Here is a 23223-nt window from a genome sequence, read left to right as displayed (position 1 = left end):
AAAAGCTGTCAGTGTATCTTAATTGCTTGCAAACAGATTGTTCCTTTATAATCTCAATAAAAGCTGGTTTAAGATGCTACATTAAATGAAATGCACGTTGTTTTCACTCATAGATAACTCACGTTACCAGACTCAAAACCTCTCATTTATAGTATAATTTGTACTTTGAAAGTAATTTGCATCAATGACTGCACTTTTAGTGCTATGAGTTGTTGTTGCTTGAGAGTGCTACAGGTGAATTAAGTTGATAGTAACAGGTTGGGTAGAAGTATTGTTTGAGGTGAGAAAGTAAGGAATTCAGCCAAACCAGCAGCCCAGTATCTATTTTTTGAAAGGTTTTAACTCTGTTAAGGAGTGGGATGAGAGGCATGTTTATTAATTGAATCGATGATGTGGTGCACACGGAAGTTTGAAATGTCTGTTGCTGGAGAGTTTGTTGTATGCATGTGATACAAAGTTTCAGTCCTAGACTCTGGAACTCTTACTCATTATTGCTTTCTCATAGTGGAGCATTTACTGCAGAGTGCTTGAGGAAGGGAGGGGATTTTATGGACTATTTTGAAACACAGTCTTGGAGGAAATTAATGAAAAGACCAGTTGGTTTGTAAATGATTTGGGAAGTAGGGGTTAAAGTGACTTGAAGAGCCTTGTATAAAGAATCTAGTCTATCCTGTGCTGAGAATTAGATTTCTCAGATTATTACCCAATGTAGCCAACAAGCTGAGCAGAAGGCTCCTTAAAGTCAGTATCCATCCAAACAAAGCATGTTCCCAGAGCTCCAGGGGGCAGAGGTGGGCTTTGTGTGTATCTCACAACCCTTTCCTGAAGGCAGGTGCCCACAAGCTTGCAGAAGAGCTGACTAGCCAAGACCCTAGTGTGCTGTGTTTGGGATGGAGATTAGCTCCATTGCTTCCCCAAAAGCTTCAGACCTGCATTTCCCACTCCAAGAAGCAGGCTGCAAAGGTGGAGGCTATGGAGGGCAGGAGTGATGCTCCATTTCTTCAGTAGATGTGTGTCTGTGCAGGAGACTTACAGTTTTCCTGTACTTTATACTGATCACTTACAGGATAAAATGGATGAACAGGAATTCATCAGTGAGCTCAGAGTGGGGAATAAAGTCTATTTGTCCAGTATCCTACACCCCAGTGAAACCCAGCTGGCTAAAACTAGCACATTTTATTTTTGCTGTCTCCTTCCAGGGTGTCACTGTTCTTGTGATATTATTTTGTTTGGGGGTTTGATTATTTACCTTTCTTTAAAGTCAGCTGTCAGTATATGAACATGTTCAGCCAAAGACAGTCCCTCTCTGCTCCTCCCTACCGTGCAATGCTCCAGGTACACCGTCTAGAAATGTGGATCGGAATATCCTCAGGCAGGAGTCCTCTGTGTCATTTGGGGCTCTTCTGCTGAACCACACCATTCATGCAGTCTCTGAAATACAGTGGTCAGACTTTTGGTTTCTGTCTTGAACATAGCTAGGTTTTCTACGCTCCTCTGTTTCTTCCAGAGCCCTGCTCTTCTGATGTTTAGAAACATTCTGACTTCAGCTTAGTGGCAACATGTATTTTCTCCTATTTGAACACTCATTCAGCTTTGCTTTACTTAGGCTTGACATGTCATGGGCTTTTAGTCTTATTCCTGTATAATAGGGCTGCTGTTACTCTCATCATCCTCGCATCTGTTGTAGTAAAAAATTCATGTTGTTAAATATGGCTGACCAGAGTTTTACCTTGTATTCAGCTGAAGTTATGCTAGTGGATTGTATGATGACATTAATTTTTCCCAATCTTGACTAGAAATATCCCTTCATGATACAACGTAGGTCGGTCAGCCTGTCTTTTCTTTAAATTTTCCCCTGCCAGATCACATTGGTGACTCATAGTTATCCTGTGATCAAGTCAGGCTGATCTTTCCCCTCAGTATCTTCTCAAACGATCCCTGGTTTCCCACATCCTGTATGAGTATGTTAATCACAAGCTTATTATCTAATGGTATGGATGACCTCCTACTATTGCTGTTTAAAGAAAGGCCGGGAGGGGGGTGTCACGGTGATTTCTGCTCTGTCTTGTGATAAGCCTGAGCCTGATGGTTAGCATTTTCTGTGTCTGAGAAAATCTGCTGAATTAAGACCTAGAATGGCAGAGGAATAACTTAATTGTATATTCATGGGGTTGTGGTGTAAAATCACGTGAAGCTGTCTGGCAGTGTCGTCGTGGCTGGAGTGTTATTTTGTATGACTGATGGCAGAATGTGAAGGCCATGAAGCACTGGTAAAATAGGAAAGGTGATGTCTGTTGTGGTTACAAACCCCAGCATTATGCAGTAGCTGAGAACAGGTTTTCAGAATTACTACTCTGGATTTAAGTTTCTAATCTCTGCCTAAGCTTCTCAAATGGGCCGTAAGTAATTTTTCACATACTGCCCTTAACTTATCTCCACCTTTGTTCTATATGTGTAATATGGGAGAAAGGTTTATCTCCTGCTGGTGTGATTTGTACACTTACGTTGCAAGACCTTTAGGGGAGCAACCTCTTTGCTGTCTTTGCATGCTGTCTGGAATGAACCACCCCCACCCCCCTTGGTTGAAGGCTGTGGACCCTGTAACAGTTTTAATGATAGTATTTGAAACATTTTCTTCTTTTAAAAATGTTCAGCTGACAGTAAAAGTAAAATAGTTTACAAATGCAACTTGTTCAAGAACAAGATGTTCTTGTGATGGGTGCTGTGAATATTATATTTAAGTTTACTTTTAATCATATAGTGGATTTGAGGTATATTTTGGTAATCATCTTTGAAAGTGAGCACACTGCTGGTCTCCTTATTAAAACACTGTTTTCTTACTCTGTTATTTTGAGATGTTGCCAGATTTTGCTGTCTTTTTTTTTTTTTTTTCTTTTGTACACTGATGTAAGTGGTGAACTGCATTGGAAAACTGTGTTGGAGAAATGAGTGTTTGGCCTGTCACATTCTTTTGTCCTCCTTTCAACATGAAATAAACAGTCTTGATTTTCTTTTTAATGAAAGGAGGGGAAATAATTGCCTTGTGTACATCTTGTACATTCTCATGTTCAAATAGAATTTTTTCCCTGGGTCTGTCATTGTTCTCTTCCATAGTAATTCAGTAATGACTGTTTCTACACTGTCTTTCTACATATCCTGGATAAAGGTTGGGGAAGCAACATTAGTGCATGAAATTTAGGATTTAGATAAATTGAGGCAATGTTCAAGTATGAGGCACAAGTACATGAAAGCATATTCGAAGAAGCACACAAGTACAATAATTGTATCAGGTGGTGTAAAGACTTAAGTAGTTTCTCATGCAGATTTCAGTGCCAGGGTTGCTGCTGTTACTCATTAATTATTTAAAATTCCAAGTGCAACAACTCACAGTTCAGTGACTGTAACCTCATGAGCCTCTGACCTAAACAACTAAAGTGCAAAATACCTGGACTGAAATTCCATTTGAAAAGGACATAGATTTATTTGTTTCTCAGATATACCATTATCCTTAGCAAAAAGTAATTTTGCTTTCTCTGTTCAGAAGGGAAAGTAAACCATTGTATCATTGCCAGAGAAAATCCCAAATTAATGTATTAGTATCTGTGTTTCTGGATAGGCATTTATGAGCACAGAAAAATTACTTCTTTACAGCTCTGTAAATCACTTTGTTCGTAAACATTTTTATTGGTTTAGGAGCAGAGGACTTCACAAATCCTTACTTAAGCTTTATGAGGTGTCACTTGCAATTTGTGTAGCAGACCAAGCTGGAGAACTGTCTTGTTTGTGTTTATGGTAGTGGCCTATGATAATGGTAACCTGTTAGGAGGCTGTCACATGAACTTTGAACCTTGTTACATGTCATAAGCACACTCACAAACGAAAATGCTGAGGACTAAGTTTCAATCAAATTACTTGAAAAAATACTTTAAGAGCATAATCTCATGTGTGAACCACCAGGAAATCAAGCTAGTAAAAGAGATGGCAAAAGAAATGAAAAATACATTGCACAAAAAGTGAGAAATATAAATATATAGTGAAGGATGCTTTTTTTTCATGTCAGACAAGTAAGACTGAGGTTTGTGCCTCTTTGGCAGTGTGTTTATGGGAAGGGAGGGACATGACTTTACAGCAGTGGATTGAGCCAAGAGGGAGTCAACTTGGAGTGTGGTGAGAGTTGGACCCTTTCGTAATATCAATATTTATGCCAAATGTAAGAGAGGAGCATTTACAGGAAACCTGTCTCCTGATTGATATGTTTACAGTATAGATTATTTAAGAAGTCGGAACACAGAGAGAGAGAGAGAAAGGTTGGGCAGAGAAAGGCTTTTTTTCCTCTTTTTTTTTTTTTTTCCCCCAAAAAAAAAGTTATTTAATTGAAAAGGATGTAGAGGTTCACTGTTTTCTCACAGCACAGTTAACCGTGTCTGGAGAAAGTGAATCATCTTCTTGTCCCATCTTCTCGTATTCAACAGACTGACAGATAAGAGCCAGCATACAATGCCTTTGATCATGTGCGTTTAGAACTGCACGTGTCCATTTTGTCATCAGTCTCTATAGTGTGTTAATGAAATGCTGATCATCAAAGTGGCCGTGTTCACTGGGAAGCTTAGATGACCTGCCTCACTTTAAAAAGGAGATTATACCGTTCAGCATTCAGAGAGGACTTTTTCTAAGCAGAGAACAGAAAAAAAATGTGAGTCTTCAAATATATCTTGCTTTTATTCTCATGATATTTTTCTGATTTTTATGTGAAAACAGATGTTAGGTCTTATCTGATTTCAGACTACCTTGCTCTCAAAACCTGAAAGTCTCCAAATAACAAATAATTACACTTGTCTCTGGTTTCTTGATTGCTCTGTGCTTTTACTCCTCTGGTACTGATAACATTATTACTTTGGCCTGAAATTCTCTATAATTTCAATTTGAATCTCAATCTTTTTTCTTTTTAATTTAATGCTGTACTTGTATTATATACTCTTGTGTGCTGGTTTATCTTTTAAAAAAATATTTTAATGTTTAGGATGAGTGTGTACTTTTAGTTGTTGACTCATTGAGGCCAAGAGGTGAAGTCCACAGCTGTGGAGGTGTATTCCTAGAGGAAATACAGTACTTCAGGAGCAATGACAGTGGAAACTGATGGTCTTAGGAGTATGCTGCATATTTTTACAATATAGAGAATTGAGGTTAAGACGTGTCTCTCTTCTTAACTATTCTGTCTATATCTTTCTCTGCCCCTTTTTTTTTTTTTTATTAGAGAATCTATTTTACTGTGATGTCAAATGATTTTGTTTCTGGAGCACACAAGTATTGGGAAAAAATCACCAATGATTATGTATCTGATCCTTTTCAGAGGGCTGGGAAAAACTGTTCCTTGCTTCTAGGTTTTGTATGCCATGCAGACCTAAATAGTCCTCCAATATGAAAAAATATGAAAAAAAATTAAAAATCAGCCTGACTTGTGGTGTTTTGTGTAAAACAGTATATAGCAAATTAAATAAACCTGTTGATATTAGTGACTGAGATAAAAATAGACAAATCAATCTTAATTTTATAGGAGGGCAACATTTCCTTTTAGGTATAGGTTCAAGGGATGTGTGTGTTAGACATACCTATGGTCCTCTCTGTTCCCTAAACTAGAAACAGCTGTAAGGCACAAGTATCTCAGCAAAGGCATGGAAGACATGCAAGGAAATCCAAGTTTTTTCAAGTCCCTGAGGTGTGAGTGCTGTGGCAGAAGTGCAACAGGCAGGAAGAATGGTGTGGCCAGGTGCTTGGATGTGCTGAGGGCATCTCTGCCTTGCCCCAGGTCTTTGGGATGGTACCCAGCTCCCCCATCAAATGCACTGGCCTCTCTTTTAAAGTGGAGGTGATTAAGAACACTTCCTTATGACCCTGCAGGTGGATTGACTTAGAGTTCTCAGGGCTCCACTAATAGTGTTTTGAAGACGAACAGTAAGCATGTGGCTAATGCCATTTGATTATAATTGTTGATTATTTGTGCTTATATAAGGGAGTATAGATATCAGTGTTTCCTAAGTGATATTAGGTGAGCATTTTTCTTGTTCATGGAGGGAAGCAGAAAAGTCCAGTTGAGAAATTTGTTTTAAAATTGTATCTTTTGTTTTTCTTAATGGGTGGCATGAGGCTGATGGTGTTCCATCAAGGAGTGTGGAGTTGATCGAAGGAAAAGAGAGAGAAACCCAAGCTACAAAAAAATAATATATAGTTTAGCAATTACATGATAATTGTTTTTACAGACTGTTGTCTATAATCAAGTTTGGACTATCCTTAGCTGTGGTGAGGTGAGATTCCTGAAAATCACGTGCTTATTTATTTTTTTTAAAAAAAAAAAAAGGCAACATCCTTCTTATTGGCAATAGATAGAGGGAAATTGTAATCAAAGCAGTTAAAAAAGATCTTAAACATCGGGTCCTGTCTGCTGTGCTTAACCCAATGGCAATTTTAGGAAATAGCTTGTAACAATGTACTTTCCAAGAACATATTCTGGCTTGGAGCCTTTTTCCTGTGTCATACTGTTTGCAGAAAATTGTAATGAAAATTAAATACTTTTGGTGTCCTTTACAATGGTGTGTGAGGTGTATGTAAATTATCGAGCAACTGTGCTAGCACTGAGGAGTAATTTCTCAGATAAGTAGTGTTTCAGAACTTGGCTTGTCTCTCAGAGGGGTGGTTTTCTAGGTCTGTGATCCTTGCTAAGGCACCTACAGTTGTCTGTAAACATGGAAATTGCTGTAATATCTACATAGGCCAGGAATGGCAGTACTGATATGCAAAATATACGCATGGTTAAATACACATATTGGTGCTAAATTCCTGGTGACTTCTCTGATTTAAAAATTATGGTCACCTCTGAAAGCTTGGCTTTGATTATTCATGATGGAAATATGTCTGGAATAATGTATTTTTCTTTCAGGAAGGGTTCCTCAGAGAATTATCTTTGTGGAAGTCAAAAATGAAATAAGGTTTGATCTAGCAAGGATCGCACACTTTCACGGGTAATAAAAAATTAAATCTGCATTAAATAATAATGAAATTTCTAAGAGATATAAGGCACTATATTTTACGAAATAATTTAACATTTGAGTTAAAATGGCAGGATTCCTAGGAAGACCTTTGCCCACGAGGCAGGTTACTTTTGTTACGTGGTTGCTCACATCTCTCTCTGAAGCATGTGACTATGGCTGCTGATGGAATTAGCTGCAGGGCACTCACCTGTGCCCGCTGGAGGTTTTCTTTCTTGGTGCATTGGAGCACTAGGTTACCTCGATGATAGAATTCTGAAGAAACAGATGATGCATGCCCAGTGTCTCAATCTGCGTTGAAAGAAGGCTGAAGTGAAGGGCTTCCTTCCAATGATGTATGTCACACTGAGAGCCTAAAAAAAATTCTCTCAAAGGTTTCCATCTAGCTGACAGCCAGTGCAGGGCATTGTGTCAGCTTTCTTCCCAGGAAGCTACGTAACCTAGACCTGACACTAGTAAAAAAAAAAAATCTTCTGCATGTCATTTTGCTGGGTAAGTTTGTAATTAAGGGTCTACATTAGAGAGCTACTAAAACTGGAGAGAAATTGCACATTTCTTAGAAATGATTACACTTTTTATTTTGTCTAATAAGATCTGACTATATTAGTAGAATTTAATACTTGAATAATAGTAGTCGTAAATGTAGCAGGAAGTTTTAAGTAAATTCCTCAAATACTTTTATATTCTATGGTTATCCTTCCCATGCATGAGTAAGGCTATGAGCACTTGCTAAACATATCTAGCATTGTAGCTCTGCACTATTATCCAGCATCAGTCTGCGGTGAATATGAATTCCTAGACAAGGTAATAATTATGTTCTGATACTTGTAAATATGTAAGCACTTGCATACCTTTATTATTATGTGTAGTTTGGTTGAGTCATAATTAAGTGTGTGGGAAGAGGTAAGATTGAGCCCTTATTTTACATAACTAAATTACTCTTCAAGGATCATCTCTAACAATCCATGTGCAGCAGCCTGTGATTTACATTGGGTAGTTTATGTATTTTAGTACAAAATAACCATTAGTTTTCAATAAAGGTGCTTCAGGTGCATTGGCTTACAGCCTTTTGTAACTCCTGAGTTACCGTTGGTGAGCTGTCACTGTAAATCAGCTCCTCTTGGGCTGAAGTTTGTCATTTGTAGTTAGCATGTACAAAAGTTATAATGTTCTGTGAGATATTACAGGGGAAGGACACTCTTTAGAATCTGACAATTACAAGGAGTGAAGTTTTCTTAGGCTCCCATGAGTGAGTAAGAAAATGTAACCAGCAGGAAGTGATACCATTGCATTTCTTGGTATGCTCAAAAAGTTTAGAGAAGTGTTTCTCTGCCTTTTAGTGAAAATTATAATTTAAACTTCTCTGTAGGACAGTGTATATATATGCAAAGATGATTAGAACCTCTTTTGTTAGCTATAAATATCCAATTAATTTCAACAGCAGACTAGAATGGGCTAAAAAAATGCTGATACATGTTTCTAAAAGGCTATTTTTAATCAACTGTTCAGATGAAGAGGAAAAAGTTACATGATCACAACATACGTGTATTTTTATAGGTATGTGATGTGTAGGACTGAGGTTTTGCATCCCTTTGTATATTTGTTTGGGTTCTATGTTTATCTTGTGTTTGGCAGACAGCAAGGAGAAGTTTCTCTCCTTGAGTAAGGCAGTGGCATTTCTGTAGTTGTTGCTAGTTGGAACGAGGCTTCCGTTTGCGAAGAAAGCAGGAAAGCAGCTTGGTCTAGGCTTCCATCAGGTTACCGTCTCGACTGACTCTGTAAGAAGGGAAATTGATGGGAGGAGACACTTTATTTCCCAAGGGATGTTCCCTGTGGTGATTTTGGAATTACTTGAAGCAGCCAGATAGCTGGAGTTATTTCTCTATCAGTCACTGATGGGAAGTGCCTGGTTCTTGGCAGCAGAGCTGGTTCAGCTCGGTACGTGGTTGCGGCGTAGTGCTGAGGTGACTGGGTGACTCTGCTGGTGGTGTCTGCAGCAGCACTTCACAGCTTCCTGCCGTAATTCACTCACTTCACTCAAAAAACTTGCTAGTTTAAAGCTGAAATGTTTTCAACTTTTAGTCTTATTAAATCACTTTGCTTGCATAACCCGTTGTTTCCTGAGCTTCTCAGGTGGCTTTAATATGCTGAAACCCATTGGCTTGATGTGGAGATTTATAGGGGAGCTGGTGATGTACTCCGATTGCTTGCAGACCTGCATAGTATCCCCTTTCATTTTGTGACTCAAGTTTGTGTGCAAAATCTTTAATCTCACAGGATTTAGGAAACTTGCAGAGTTTCACCAGGAAAGTTTCAGGCAAATGCTGTTGTGGTCATAAGCTCAACCTTGTGCTCAGGCCTATTTTGGTAGCTCATTGTTAGATGTGATTCACGTTGGATTCAAAGAAGGTTACTGCATTTCGGCAGTGCTTCTGGTTTTGCATTGTTTTGGAGCTTCGTGACTTTTCTTGTGACTGTTTATCAGTGGTAAAGCATGTACAGGCTCCTCTGCCAACAAGAATGTTGATCACTTGACTGACATTTGTTAGTAAGTGCAGGAAGCTGCTTCTTCGCTTTATAAAGAGCTGCTTAGTCTGATAACCTGTATGTTATGAAGGTGACTAAAAAGAAAATACAAATCTTTTTCCAGCCCAGATTTTTTGAATAGTTGCCTGCAAGTTCCTACAAAGATCATGCAATGAGTAATCCCGTTGAAGTCAGTGACTCAACTTGTTGCATAAAGATTCGTGCAGACAGAAACTGTGCAGCAGGGTCTCCTCAAGACAGTAAGAACCAGAATCAGTCTTCATCTTAACACTTCAGGATGCACTTGCACTTGCATCCTGAAGTGAAAATGACCCATGTGCTTTGTTTTTAACCAAGTAAGGCAGACTTCTGCATGAGGCTACAGTGAAAAATTACATCTTTTTGTTGCTGTAAATTGTTTTCATGTTTACAGACTTGTGTGTGTGTATGTTTTTGCTTCCTAATCAGATATCTACATAACAGCTGGCAGTATACATTTCCTTTCCTAATTAATTTCAAATTTTTTTAAAGCCTTTTTCCCCCAAAGGATTACTTGCAGTTTTCTCCATTCAATAGGTAGCATGAAGACTTCTGTGACTTCTAGGATACTGTTGCTACCCAGCTGGTTGTTTTTGTCCTTTTGGCTAAAAAGTACCTTTATCGCTGCATAAGGATTTTATAGCTGGTACCTATAGCTAACTAACTTTGAGTTTAAACATCTGTTCATTTATGCGTGAAAAAGATGAAGTAAAAGCTAGTTGTATTAGTGTTAGTTTCTGGACATGAGGGAAGAATAAGAAGGGGTTGATCATGTGAATTTAGGCCGTGTGCTGTCCCTCTGACACATTCAAAACAATAACGAAAACAGAACTGCAGATTTACAGGCTTAATCAATGTGATTAGTTTTCAGCTTTTAAGTCTGTTCCTGTAGAGAAACATAAAACTCTCAAACCACACTCATACTTTGAATAGCATTGTGCATTTCCATTTCTTCAAGCCTTTTTCTTCTTTTTTTATTCCCTTCCATGTGTAATTTTTAGCATCTAGCTGAAGGAATTATGCACGTGGGAATTAGGAGTGTGTTGATTATTTAATACACTTCTCCTTTTGCTTGGTTTTTGTTTTGTTTGCTTACTTTGTGCAGGCTTTTGAGCAGAAAACTAGCCTTACCATTTTCAGGTATTTATGGTGTGGCAGCATGGAAGCTTTTACTGCTTTTCTTTTCTTTGGCCAACAAACTATTTTTAAATACTTTTCTGGCTTAGTTTCACATCATAGCTCATCTGCATCTGTTATATTTTTCTACCTTGGCATTGCAGGAGTGGGACTCTGCTGTGATCAGTGTTTCAAGGGTACAGTGGTTGTTCCTGGAGCATTACTTCAAAGACAGCAGGGAGACTTGAGGCACGGGCAGGAGGACACTGATTAAGTTCTGATTTTGCAAGTCTTACCTTGGCTCCGTAATTTGTTTACTTAAATGTGTGTGTATTAGAGGTCAAATTTGAGAGCTAATCTTTCAATGAATGACTAGCAGAGTAATTCTTGGAACATTATGTCTGTATTCCACTGTAAGAAATGTCTACAATTTCTGCATTCCACTCTGTTATTCTTTATGTTGCAAAGTAGGTGATGAGAAGTGAGCTGCTGCTCATAATTTGTAGAGGAAAGGCCAGTTTGAGGTAGTCCAGCTTTGAAACCCAGTGTATATGAATTTATTTGCATTTTTCCTTGAAAATTTTCATAAACTCACAAAAATGTGAATTGGTTGTGCTGGTTTCACAATTTGAAAGGATGGATTTTTTTCCTTCAGTCTTCTATGCAGTAGATAGTGGCTGCTTAAAAAAAAAGTAATGTGTTTCCAGTTTGCCAATTAACTTTGCCTTGAGTACATCTGCTGAGTTTGGATGTTTTTTAGTTTTTTCTTTGTGAAAGCTTCAATGTCAATATTCATAAGGAGTTATTTAATTGCATGTGGTGATATGTGGCACTTTGATTTTAGAGTGAATGGAGTTCAGTGACTGGTCAGATGGGCACTGCAGACACTGTCTCATTTGAAAATTTATCACTGAGGTAGGCAAAATAAATCTATCGGTCTCTCCAAAAGTTGCAGTAGAGATGGAGGACAAGATTGCTTTTGATAAAGTACACATTTCTGTAGTGGAAAGTCAGGAGGAATCAAAGTTTCTGTCTGTAGAGTCCTTTGGTACACAAATCAGCGTGTGTCGCTGGGGTTATAACTATTTGTATGTTCTGAGTGTAACTGGTTGATAGCCTGTTGTTGTACTTCATGCATTTTCTATCATAGCAAAGGTCTTTTCTCCCAAGCCTTTTCATAAAGTTATGCTTAATTGAGCTAGCTTAGCCCTCTGATAGCAACAGCATTGTGCCAGGGTTTCTTATGCTAAGGTTTTATGGTATATACCTCTGTTTATTGCAGAGTAATGAAGTGTTACTGTTAGCACCAGAAACTGAACTTTATTCCTGAAAGTTCAATTCGTAATTCTGAGAGGAAAAAGTCCATTTGAAACTTCTTTTGCATGTACTTTATGATTTCAGGACTTTAAATGCTACCCTGCACTGCATTCAAATCGGCTGAAGGCAGCAGCTGCGTATAAAATCCTATACAAACACATGCTTCTATGGGAAGAAATATGTAGCAAAACCACAAGGGTACTCTAAAAGTTGAAATATGTGTTGTGGTTTAACCTACATAAGCTCTGTTAAAGCTGAGATACAACAGGATGAGCCAGAAAATACAAAGAGTTGGCATTCCTTTCTTATGTGCTTGTCATGACAGTGTGGGCTGTAAAGAACGTATCCATTCTCACCTCCACAGCAAATTGTTAGCAGTTTAGTTTGGTGCTTTTTTCAGTAATTGCTGTTTATATAATGGCAAATGTGAATCTGAAGGAACTTACTTGATCTTTTATGGAAATTTGTAGTTAAGATTATTTGATACATATTACACCATTTTGTTATTATGGAGATAATATCGGAAGACCCCCTACCTAATTTCTAATCTAGTCTTGTTTATGTGCAAATTTCACAATAAACACTTTATTCTACCTCCTCTGCTTATAGTGGTTGGTTTTTTTTAGAAGGAAAGCTTTTGGGTACTGCTTAGATTTGCAAATAAGACCAGATAAATATTTTATTTTTTTTAGGATCTTTCACAGGTCTTACCTTGGACTGTAAAAATGCTTATTGTATGAGAACAATCTCTTTATTCAGTGTCAGGTGAAAAATGAATTTGTATTTCAGTACAAATGTGTTGATTTCAAAATGTTCTTTTGGTTTTATCTTTTCAGAATTTGAAGTTCTGGTGATCCATCATGGGGAACCATGTAGGAAAAAGAGAACATAGCGCTGAAAAGTCAACCAAGGTAATTGTAGACAATTGAAGAGGCAAGGCCACTTCAGAAATGTGTATGTCATGAAATGAAATATATATATGTTTGTCGTACATTTGTGTGTTTACAAGATCACTTTCACCATTACTGTTCTGTAGTTGTCACTATAAAATGACCACCATTTTTAAAAAAGTTTCTATGAGATGTGGCCAAACTGGATTTTGCTATGCTGGATTTAATGAGAGGTGTGATATTTTTCTGTATCAGATCCACAACTGTTAAAAAGCTTCTCAGTCATGGTGGAAATGAATTAAATAAAGCCCTAGAAGCATGGTATTGTAGACATTTTTAAAGAGCCAGTGAATTGAATAATGTTCTCTGTGTTGACAGCTTTCCATTTGGGCAGTCATTGGCTTTATCCATAAGAAGCGATATAGAAACACATAAAATAAGAGAATTCTAAAGTAAAAGATTGTCAGTTTGAGAAGATACCGCTTTAAAAGTGTCTTTCCCAGAAAAAAATAATGGAACTGTCAAAATGTACTTTTTATGTGTATTTTGCACATAACATAGATTTCTGTTTGCCTTGTGATAATATCTTGTTTATTTTTCTTTCTACATTGTACCGGAAGAGCATTTACACGTATCTTAAAAAAAGACATCTCTTTAGACATAAAAAAACCCAAGATGCTTCTTGTTGCTAGCAATTGCTAACTTCCCTCCACCCATCCCCACCCAAAAATAACAGTTTACAGTCTGAGCCCACACTGTATAAAGCTATTGCCCTTTGCATTGGACAGATGATATAAACAGATAGTTCTGTGCTTTATCTGGAGGAATGTGGATGTTGTGCATTGCTGCGACAGATAAGCAGCTATCCCTAAAAGGTATACGAACTAGAATTCATGCAGTTATTAGTTCTTTGCTGTCTCCTTTAGGAAAATACATAAACACACTGGAAGGAATAGGGAGAAAACAGCAGGAAGAGAGGACAGCTGGCTACGTATGTTTTTGGCTTGTGTTTGTGCAGTATTTTGCAAAACAGTTTTGTGCCCCAAAGTTTCAGTTTCAGTACAAACAATAGTATGAGTCCCAAGCTGTGGTCTTCTGGACTTCCCCTCTAGAAAACTCTTGTTGTGCAGATCCAGCAAACTCAAATGCATGAAACAGATGCATGTATTTAGCCAAATATTTTGATCCTTTCTGACCAAGGGTGTGAGATCTTGCAGGTGTGACACAGCAGGCATGCAGAGGGTGGTGGGCTGTTCTGCATGTATCCCCTGCTTTGGTCTTTAAGGACAAAACTTTGTTACAAAAACGTATCCTAACTTTTCTCCTGCTGTGGGATTACATGTGTCTAATGCGTCTGGGTGGCAAGTGAGCGAGCTATTGAGCACATATTGGGCCTCCTCAAAATGTAAAAGATTCTTCAAACTGTAGCAGCCTGTGCAATAGGTGTGAGTTCTGCAGTGGTGGGCAAGAGCCAGGTGACTGCAGGTCTTACACTTAGTGTGCAAGACAGGTCTACAAGGAAGTGGATTGCTGCAAATTTTTATAATTCCTTCATTTTCCTAATCAGTTCATGGAGAATACTTGATTCTGCAATCAAAATAACATTCATTTACCTAAAATGCTTTTGAAAGGGGAATTTATTTCTGTAGTAATATCTTCTGTCCCTTACTTATCCTTCTACAGTGACAAAAAACCAAAACACCAAATCCCTAAACTTTAAAATAGGCAATGCTTGATCAAAATCTCCTTTTGTGCATGTCAGATAGTAATTATAAGGCGACAGATTTAAAATGAGGAAATATACATTTAAGGTGCTAGTACGTATTCCTCAAAATTAGTCAATCTTGATTCAGTTCTTACAGGGAGCATTAAAATTATTACTGGCAGTAGTAACCATATGTCATGCTTTTTTTCTTTTTGCTGTTGAATATAGCTGTAAATTAGAACTGGTTTCCCACCACCATTCTGGTGTGTGGTATGGGAGACAGCTTTGCTGAAGGTTTGCAGACTATAGTGGAAATGCTGCATTGCTGGTCCTTGCTCTTAGCAATAGAACTGGAATGAAAGAGGCTAACATCTGATTGAGGGTCTTTCTAAAATTCATTACTTGTAATTTAAGGGTATTTACTATTTCCTTTCCCAAAATTATAGTGGCAAAGAACAATATCATTTTAGGAAGCTTCTTTGAACCTGTGATGCCAAATTTGCTGCACAAACAATGGGCTCCTGAAGGATAGACTAGTTCTCCAAGTGGTTATTTTGTATGTAGTGACATTAGAGAAACTGTTGCTAAACTGTAGCAATCTTAATTCTTGGTTGTCCAATACATGTCCTGTATACTGCAACTACTACCGGTTGTAGTGTTGTTGACTTTGTTTTGTTTTTGTGGGGTTTTTTGAGTTGGCATCTAGCTTTGCTTAGCTTTCAGTATTTGAATTACGAAATTAGAAATGGAGATCTGGAAAGCAATTATTTCATCAGATGTCTAACATGACACCGAGATGCTTTCAAATCTGGAAATTTGCAAAAGACAAGATGGCTTCCCATGCTGTGATACTTCTATAATACTTCTTTCAAAGTATTGCTCTTCTCTTGATTTATAAATATGCCAAGCTACAGTGATTATGTAATAAATAAGGAGATACTGTGAAATTAATTGAATGCTTTGAAAAATAGTTGGTCTATTCGATCTAAATAATGCAGAAAGTAGTGACAAAACCCTCATGTTCTTCTCAGAGCAATAACATACTCAGTCTCATTTGTCAGATTTCTTTCTCTTCAATGGATCTGCATTTTTTAGTTTTGTAAGACAGATAAAAACTATTCAATGAACCCAGCAATTTATCTTCTTTTTTTTTACTTTGGATTATACCGGACTTTTCAGTCTGCTTAAAGTTTTAGTAAATTTGTAAGTATTCATTTTGTTTAACTTTGTTCTTAGTGTTAATACTTGCATTTAAATTTACATAAATACATCTAAGAACAATAAAAAACCACAGTGGGCTGTCCTTCATGCCCAGAGTTTCTTTAAATTCTCAGAGAGCTAAGTGTAGAGAAGTAGACAGACAACTGACGTTTAATTGGTCTTTGTTCGGGGTTGTAGTTGATCTGCGTTAGTCTGGCATCCTTAAGCTATGAAATGCCATGTGCTCTTTTGAAATGACTAAAGCTGCCTGTAAGTATTACAACAGCACAGTTCTCTGCTACTCTCCACTTTGTCTCCCTCAGAGAATTCTGCACAGCACATACACTGCCATCCCCAAATCTCTGAACTTTCTTGGTATCTGTCAAAACTGGCCCTTAACTTCATTGACTGGGAAGATGGGGTTGGAAGGAAGGTTTCCAGCATTGTCCCATTTATTCCACAGCAACTACCAAATGCACCAAGTCCGTAGAGCCTGATTTCCATGTATGTCACATCACTTCAGTACTGTGGGGAGCCAGAAACCAAGCTTGTGACCTATAATAAAACATCGAAACCCAATGCCCTGGCATGTCAAGGGACTGTTTGCTTGAGAAACTCATACAGACCTAGAACATGTTAGATTATTGGGTCATCAACCTGTTTGATGTCCTTGATATACTTGGGGTACCCTGTAAATAAATACCAAGGAACCCAATTGCTACCTCTGATATCTAACTCTGAACAACTTTGGCAAATGTAATTGCCACACTATATTGCTTTCTCACAGGCCAAAACTGAAAACAGTTGTAGTGATGATAAGGCACTCTGTCTACAATGATGTAATATAATTTTTATTAATCTAATGGGTTTTTTAATGTTTTGTTTGAATTAAATTTTATTTTTTCTTTAACTAAATGAAACAATATTTTTGTTTGAACTAAAAGCTATCTGTTAACATTGGCAAAGTCTTGCTGTGTAGTAAACTTATGAAAAATCTTGCCATTCATTGCCCTATGTATGAACCTAGAGCCTGTAATGTGTTTTGCAGTGGTTGATTTGATAATTTTAATGACTGGTTCTCGTAATTAGTTCAAGCTAAATTGCTACCATGAGCACGTATCAATAATTCAGTTGGTTTCTGTGCTGCTTCTGAGGAGATTCTGTTTTCTTTCCTATTTTTTTTCCCCAATTGTCTTGCTAATGTTCAGAAATGTGCCCCCTGTGCAGCCTTCCCCCGATAACATTGGCAGAAAGTTTTCTGGCTGTCCCTGATAAGAAGGAGCTGAAATTCTGAATATGGCCTGGCACAGGATGGTAGTGGTATTGTTCACCTCATAGATGCTCAACAATCTGGAAGCAAAAGGGTTTTCACACTGAACTTATCTGATGCCCTATCTCTCATGGTTGAGACTGATTACAGACCTGAGCCATAGATACGGTTTTTACCAGGTGCTTCCTCTCAGTATGCATCATAAAGTATCAAGAAAGGAAAAAAACAACAGATGAAGTAATTTTATTTGCTTTATTGATTGCTCTGAAGTGATATTTTTGTAATATAGAGATTTATTTGTAATACTTACACTTCTACATACATGACGTACGGACTATGTAGATTTTGAAGTCTAGGGTGTACTTTTCTGTAAAAAAACTCAAACAAAGAAAATTCAAATGTGGCATTTGATTTTATTACCTTTGAATAAATAGTCTTATTACCATAAGTTAATTAACATAAGTTAGAGTGCAACCTTTTCACTTTTCCCCCTAGCAAAGTTGTATAGCACTGCTTATTTTCTACTACAATTGTGTGTTCTCTCAGTCTTACCTTTTGTAAAGCAATAAAGATCACGGGGGCTATAGTGATGTATTCTCTGTAATTTTATAGATTGATTTAAACACTCTCTCTCAAGTCAATATCTTTCTGAAGGCAAAGAAAAGAGAGAGAAAAACTTTAAAATGTTGAGAGCGTCAGTGTTTTCTGTGAGAGATTTGATGCGCATTTTCCCCAGCCAGTTTTACAGGTTATGGACTGTAGACCATTCTTGTGACCAGCCAATGTCTGGTTAAGCTGGTACCTGATGCGAGGAAGTGCTGCTTTTGGAAGAGGCAAATCCTTTTCCAGGGCATGAAGGGAAGTTCTGGGCAGTCAGGTTAAGCAGGACCAGTTCAAATTGATAGATGTCTGTTTTCTTCAAATTCCAGCATCGACCTGGATTTGGCCTTGAGCAAATCCTTTGGTGCTCGCTCTGTCCTTCTACTGAATTTCTTGACCTTCATACTGTCTAACTGGATTGTTTGTTGGGATGGATGTAGTGTCATTCTGTATTAATAGTAGTGCTGGGTGACCCTGAGTGGAGCCTTCAGGGACTACTGTGCTTCAGCTACTGAGATGGTACCGTAGCAATACAGAAATGACTGTGCTGTTTGAAACCTCTGAGAATGTCAAGTCTGCAGTAGCTATGACGTCTGTTCTCAAAAATTAACCTTAAGACCATCGTTCAGTATGGTACTAGAAGTCTATGTCTGATGTTTAAGTAGGCTAGTATCTCTACTACAAAGTTAAAGGGAACAATTTATGTGTCAAAATCCAAGTCATGTGTTTAAATACTTGACTGTTCATTATACTCTTAAGATGCTGATTTTGATACGGTCAATTGTAGTTGTAATGTTTAATCTTCCTAATGTCTAAAATATTGTAAGCTCATTGTAAGTATGTGTGGAGGATAAACTGACCCTCAGTCAGAGCTGGTACTTGTTACACTTCCATGTTTCCCTTCATTGCATGTATGTGAAGGTACAATGCTGTGCTGTGCAGGGCGACTGGTAGAAGAGTTAAAGGTGTGAGGTAAGGCAGATGCAAGTAAGGAGCAAGCTCTAGTCGCTGCCACAGCGCCTGCTGCTAGTGTTTGAGGAGGTACCTGGATTGTATAATCCTGGTAGTATGTCACTAGATCTGCAATTTGGTAAAACCGTGAGTAAATGTGTAGGTAACAGTTACATGAGGTAAGTTGAGAGCATGTTTTTCTGTTGTGCACACAACTGCTAAATTCTAGTGTTTCTTGATTTTGTTCTTGAGCTGGTTGAACTTGCATGGGTGTAAAAGGAAGAGGTGCAGTTGCTGTGGTTTTGGCTGGGGAGGAGGTAGGGTCTTAGGCTTTGTTCTCCCACCCTCAGCCTGTAGAACTGACTAGAAGAGGGAAGTACACTGTACTTTCTAATGTCTTGTGCTTCAGATACCATGCTGTTGTGGTATAGTTTCTTATACTTCCCTTCTTGTTAGCTTTGATACACAACTGGATAAATGTCCTGTCAAATGAGTTTAATGACAGTACCACTTAAATTAGCAAGGAGTTGGAAGAACGGGGATGTGATGCACTAGCCGTCCTTGGTGGACTCCCTGTGAACTGTTCTAGTTGCTGAGATGACTTTTTCTAACAAGAGTCAGTTACTGGAGCCTGAGAACATGTTGTTCAATGCTTTAACATCTTCATGCTGGAAAAATGAAGGCAAAGTTGTTTGTATTTTTAATCTTGAGGAAGCAGTAAGTGACATGGACACCCTGAAAGGGAGAAATATCTTCCTTCCTCATATAATCTTTTTTGTGCTTTTACTGTTGTTGTTGGCCACAGATCAGCATACGACAGTATGTTTTATCACCTGCTCTGAAATCGGTTGAGATATGTCAAAGCAACAAACATTAGGTATATTTGAGAAGAGTCTAAAAAAACATTTGCAGTAACATATTACCTTAGAGTGCAGTTGTATCTGTAAAATCTGTTGCAGTGAAGTGTGTTCTCCCTGTTAGGTTGCCAGACTTTACCTATGGGTACCCAGGGCCAAGCCACAGCAGAATATCCAGTATCTAAGACAGTGACTAGTAAATCTGTCCTGTAGCACTTATCAAAGCATTAAACCCTGGTGAAAGTGCATTTTGAAATTTGTCCCCATCTTTTCCCCTAATGCTACTTCTGTGGTCTTTGACGCTGCTGGGAAGAAGAGCGCTGGAGCCGTGTTTTACTTGTCAGTTTCACACACCTGTATTTCTGGTAACGTAACTGCCTGTGCAGCTAGGTCAGTGTAACTGGTTGTAAGACACGGTTTTACATGATGCATCAGTATGAAGACAAAATCCCAGCTTTGATGCTAAATGTTTTTCCGTGAGAAAAGATGACTTCCATGTTGCTAAGGTGAGTTGATTCCAGCTCTCATTTATAAACTCAGCAAGTGTGAAGCGGACATCGGTATGAAGATGATCAGGGCTTTCCCATACGACATACCACTTTAACAGTAGTTTCTTTTTGCACTTCAGGGGCTGAAGATTAATTTATTACATAATTGCAGTTATTTGTACACTGAGTGAATTTAACTTGAGCTCATTTTTCCACTTTGAGCTAAAATGTCATGGAATGTTTTTCTTTTTTTACTTAACTTCCTCATACCCTCTGCTTTAAGTTGATGGAAATACTTTGGTAGCATTTGCCAGAGGGGAAAAAAAACCTTTTTTGCAACAGGAAATTGAAAAACTTTTAAGCAGAGTAATACGACTTTATTTTTGATTGCTGAGATAAGGTTTGCTCCTAAAACCAATCTGATATTTCAGTGCAGCATCTTGTGGATGTGGCCATAAAAATATCAAAACTTGCATAGAGCTGAAAGCCACAAGGATACATACCACTTTTCCTTGATAATTAGGGGGACTTCTGAACATCGGTTATAATCATGAAAAGGCAATAATGGAAATATTGCATTTTTGTCACAGTGCCGCAGAGTGACATTCAGGTTGGTGTAGCTGAACTTCGCTAGAACTTTAAGATTAATTTAGGGAGATGTGAGGGTACTTGGCTTGCTCATGATCGAAAAGACCTAAGAGCCAGAAATCATAAATCTTAGCAAGTCTATTGCTGATGAGATCTCTCCTTAAACACGTCAGTTATTATGAAAACAATAGCCACCATTTTGGGGTCCTCAGTTATTCCTGTTCTGTGTAAGAGCTTCAGGATTGGATTAACTGTCTGATAGTGCTGAGGTGAGTTATGGAAATCCCAATACATTGCAAACATCTTGGTTAAAAGATACTATCTGAAACGGTTACATTGAAATCTGAGTGGTTTTGTTTTTTGATTTTTTTGTTTGTTTGGTTTGGGGATTTTTTTGTTTTGTTTTGTCGTCATAACTGACTTAGGTCTAGCACATTTTCCCAGCCTTTCACACCCCCGCCCCCCCGCCTGCCTTCCTCCCTTTGTCTTCCTTCTTCTTTACACCCAGTTTCTTTCTGCACACTACTTTCTGCCAGCATCTCCATATCTCCATCTCTGGTGCAGTGTAAATTCAGTGCTGTGTTTTGATTTTTCTGAGGCATTAAATAATACTGAACTGCATATTCAGAAAGAGTGAAGAAATGGCCAGCTAACACAGTCTGATTTGGAAGGTGGGAACACCGTAGAAGAAAAGAGAGAAAATTCACATTTTTCTGACAACATGTATCCACCTGAAAAATGAGTTTCTCTTCCAGCCAGCTCTCTCCCTTCATGTTGACATATGACTTTCAGCAGCTATCCCAGACTACCACAGTACATTGCTTTACACAGAAATCCAGTAGTGCCATTGCCAGTGTTTTACAGCTGAAAATCAAAATGGTCTCCTGTTATTTTTATGACCAATTGTTGTTGTCATGTATATGTTGTTTTGTCATAAAGTTGTGTTTCTTTTTTTGCAGTTGTACCTTGTACCTGTTAAAGAATTTGTTTTGTGCAGGAACAGAGGAATTCCTGTTGAATTCCTTTGGGGAAATGTGGCTAAAATTTGTCTATGTGAAGTGGAACTGTGTACAAAAACTTTAAATCCCACTTTAATTCCTTGTGTGCATGCATATATATGTATGCACACATCCATATAAAAAAAAAGTACAAGTGTATATTTAAAAATAAATAATGTGCAAACGCAGGTTTACATTCAAGTATAGACACTCTGTTTATATCCCTGTATGGCTGCAAATGTTCTCACTATATGAGTTTCAAAAGGCAAGACCAGTAAGCCTTCCACTCTGGGGAGTCTGGCTATCCGTTCTGATCACCCTTGTCAACTACAGGCTGAATGTTTTCTTAACATTGAGCCAGAGCTTTCTACTGCAAATGAAATTTGCCTTACGGTGCACAGTGATAAAGCCTGAATAATCACGGTCTTTTTTTTTTTTATTATTAACCAAATGTCTGAAATTCCAGACAATCCTGGTTTTTTGAGACTTGGCAGATGAAAGGTTGGTGAATGTGTGACTGAGAATCTCAAGTCAGTGCCTGTAACAGTTGAGGAATGTTTATATCTCATTAAATAAATTAAAGGTATTTCTATATTTACTAATACTATGTATTGATTTAAAAAATTAACTATCTTTAATATATTTAACAAATACATAGTACCAATAAATATAAATATATCTTAATATTCTAGGAAAGATTTCAGAGCTCACAGTAGGTCAGACCCGCTGCATAAAGTAACAACTGTTTTGTCTTTGGTACACTGCCACACAGAAAACTCAGCATGTTCGGGGTGATTGATGTTACTTCTGAAGCTTGGTCACATGAGATGAGATTCTATGTCAAAGGCTGTACATAATGAAGACTAAAACTTATTTTTTTTTCATTGAAATAAGTGACTTCCTTTATGCTGCAGGACACTTGCTGATAGTAAGAGGTCCTTTCCTATGATGTTGTGCTAATCTTCAGTTTTTTCAGAACTGAATCTGTGTTAGGAGAAGTTACGTTCTATATTTTGTGATGGCTCTGAACCACTGTAATCCATTACATTCAAATTGACTTAAATGAAGCATGTTTATCTGTAGGTGCTGGCAATGTGGACCTAAACATTTAGCTTTAGGATTCTTGCAGATTCATTTACTTGACAAATTACTTCTAATGTTAATTTTTTTTTTTTCTGCAAATCAACATTTAAAGAAAACCCTAATTCTTAATAAAATGTGTTCCTTTATGTTTCCTTCCGCTCATTTCTTGCTTTACAAGTAAGGGTTTGGTAATTAGAAAAAAAATAGATGAAAATTCTACTTAAAACTAAGCTTTGACACATTTTCATGGTTTTGACCTCAGTGCTTTGTGTTTTACTTTCCTGCAGTTCTCTCAGGAGGAGAGGGAACATAATTGTATTCAGAAATTTCTTCAACGCACCTGTTCTGCCTGTTACACTCTTTTCCTTTCCTTTGGCATCTTGTTTGTGTTATGCCCTGTAAGGATCAATAAAACCATCTAAAAATGAAAGTTTTGTGGAACCTGGGGGAAAGGAGGCCAAAAGGTGCTTGTAAGTGGATGCATTCAGGTGGGATGGGGAGCCCTGAGTTCTGATACCCCCTGACCAGATTGTCCGGGTGACTGCCCTGGCC

At 37.9% G+C, this 23223-nt stretch overlaps 1 protein-coding gene across 3 annotated transcripts in view; it reads left to right on the top strand.

Annotated features, from left to right (window-relative positions):
- The window catches only part of LOC119144420 (myelin basic protein), a 120147-nt gene that overhangs the window by 15304 nt on the left and 81620 nt on the right, over positions 1–23223 (top strand). For all 3 annotated transcript variants that reach the window (XM_037379806.1, XM_037379807.1, XM_037379805.1), the window contains exon 2: positions 12878–12952. In XM_037379806.1, the coding sequence (XP_037235703.1) occupies positions 12902–12952 (51 nt within the window). In that variant the 5' untranslated portion in view covers positions 12878–12901. The remainder of the gene's footprint in view (positions 1–12877; positions 12953–23223) is intronic.

Source organism: Falco rusticolus, chromosome 3 (assembly GCF_015220075.1).
Source record: "Falco rusticolus isolate bFalRus1 chromosome 3, bFalRus1.pri, whole genome shotgun sequence".
NCBI classification, from domain to species: Eukaryota; Metazoa; Chordata; class Aves; order Falconiformes; family Falconidae; genus Falco; species Falco rusticolus.
Note: the sequence above shows the minus strand (reverse complement) of the source record. Positions and strands in the feature narration are given on the sequence as shown.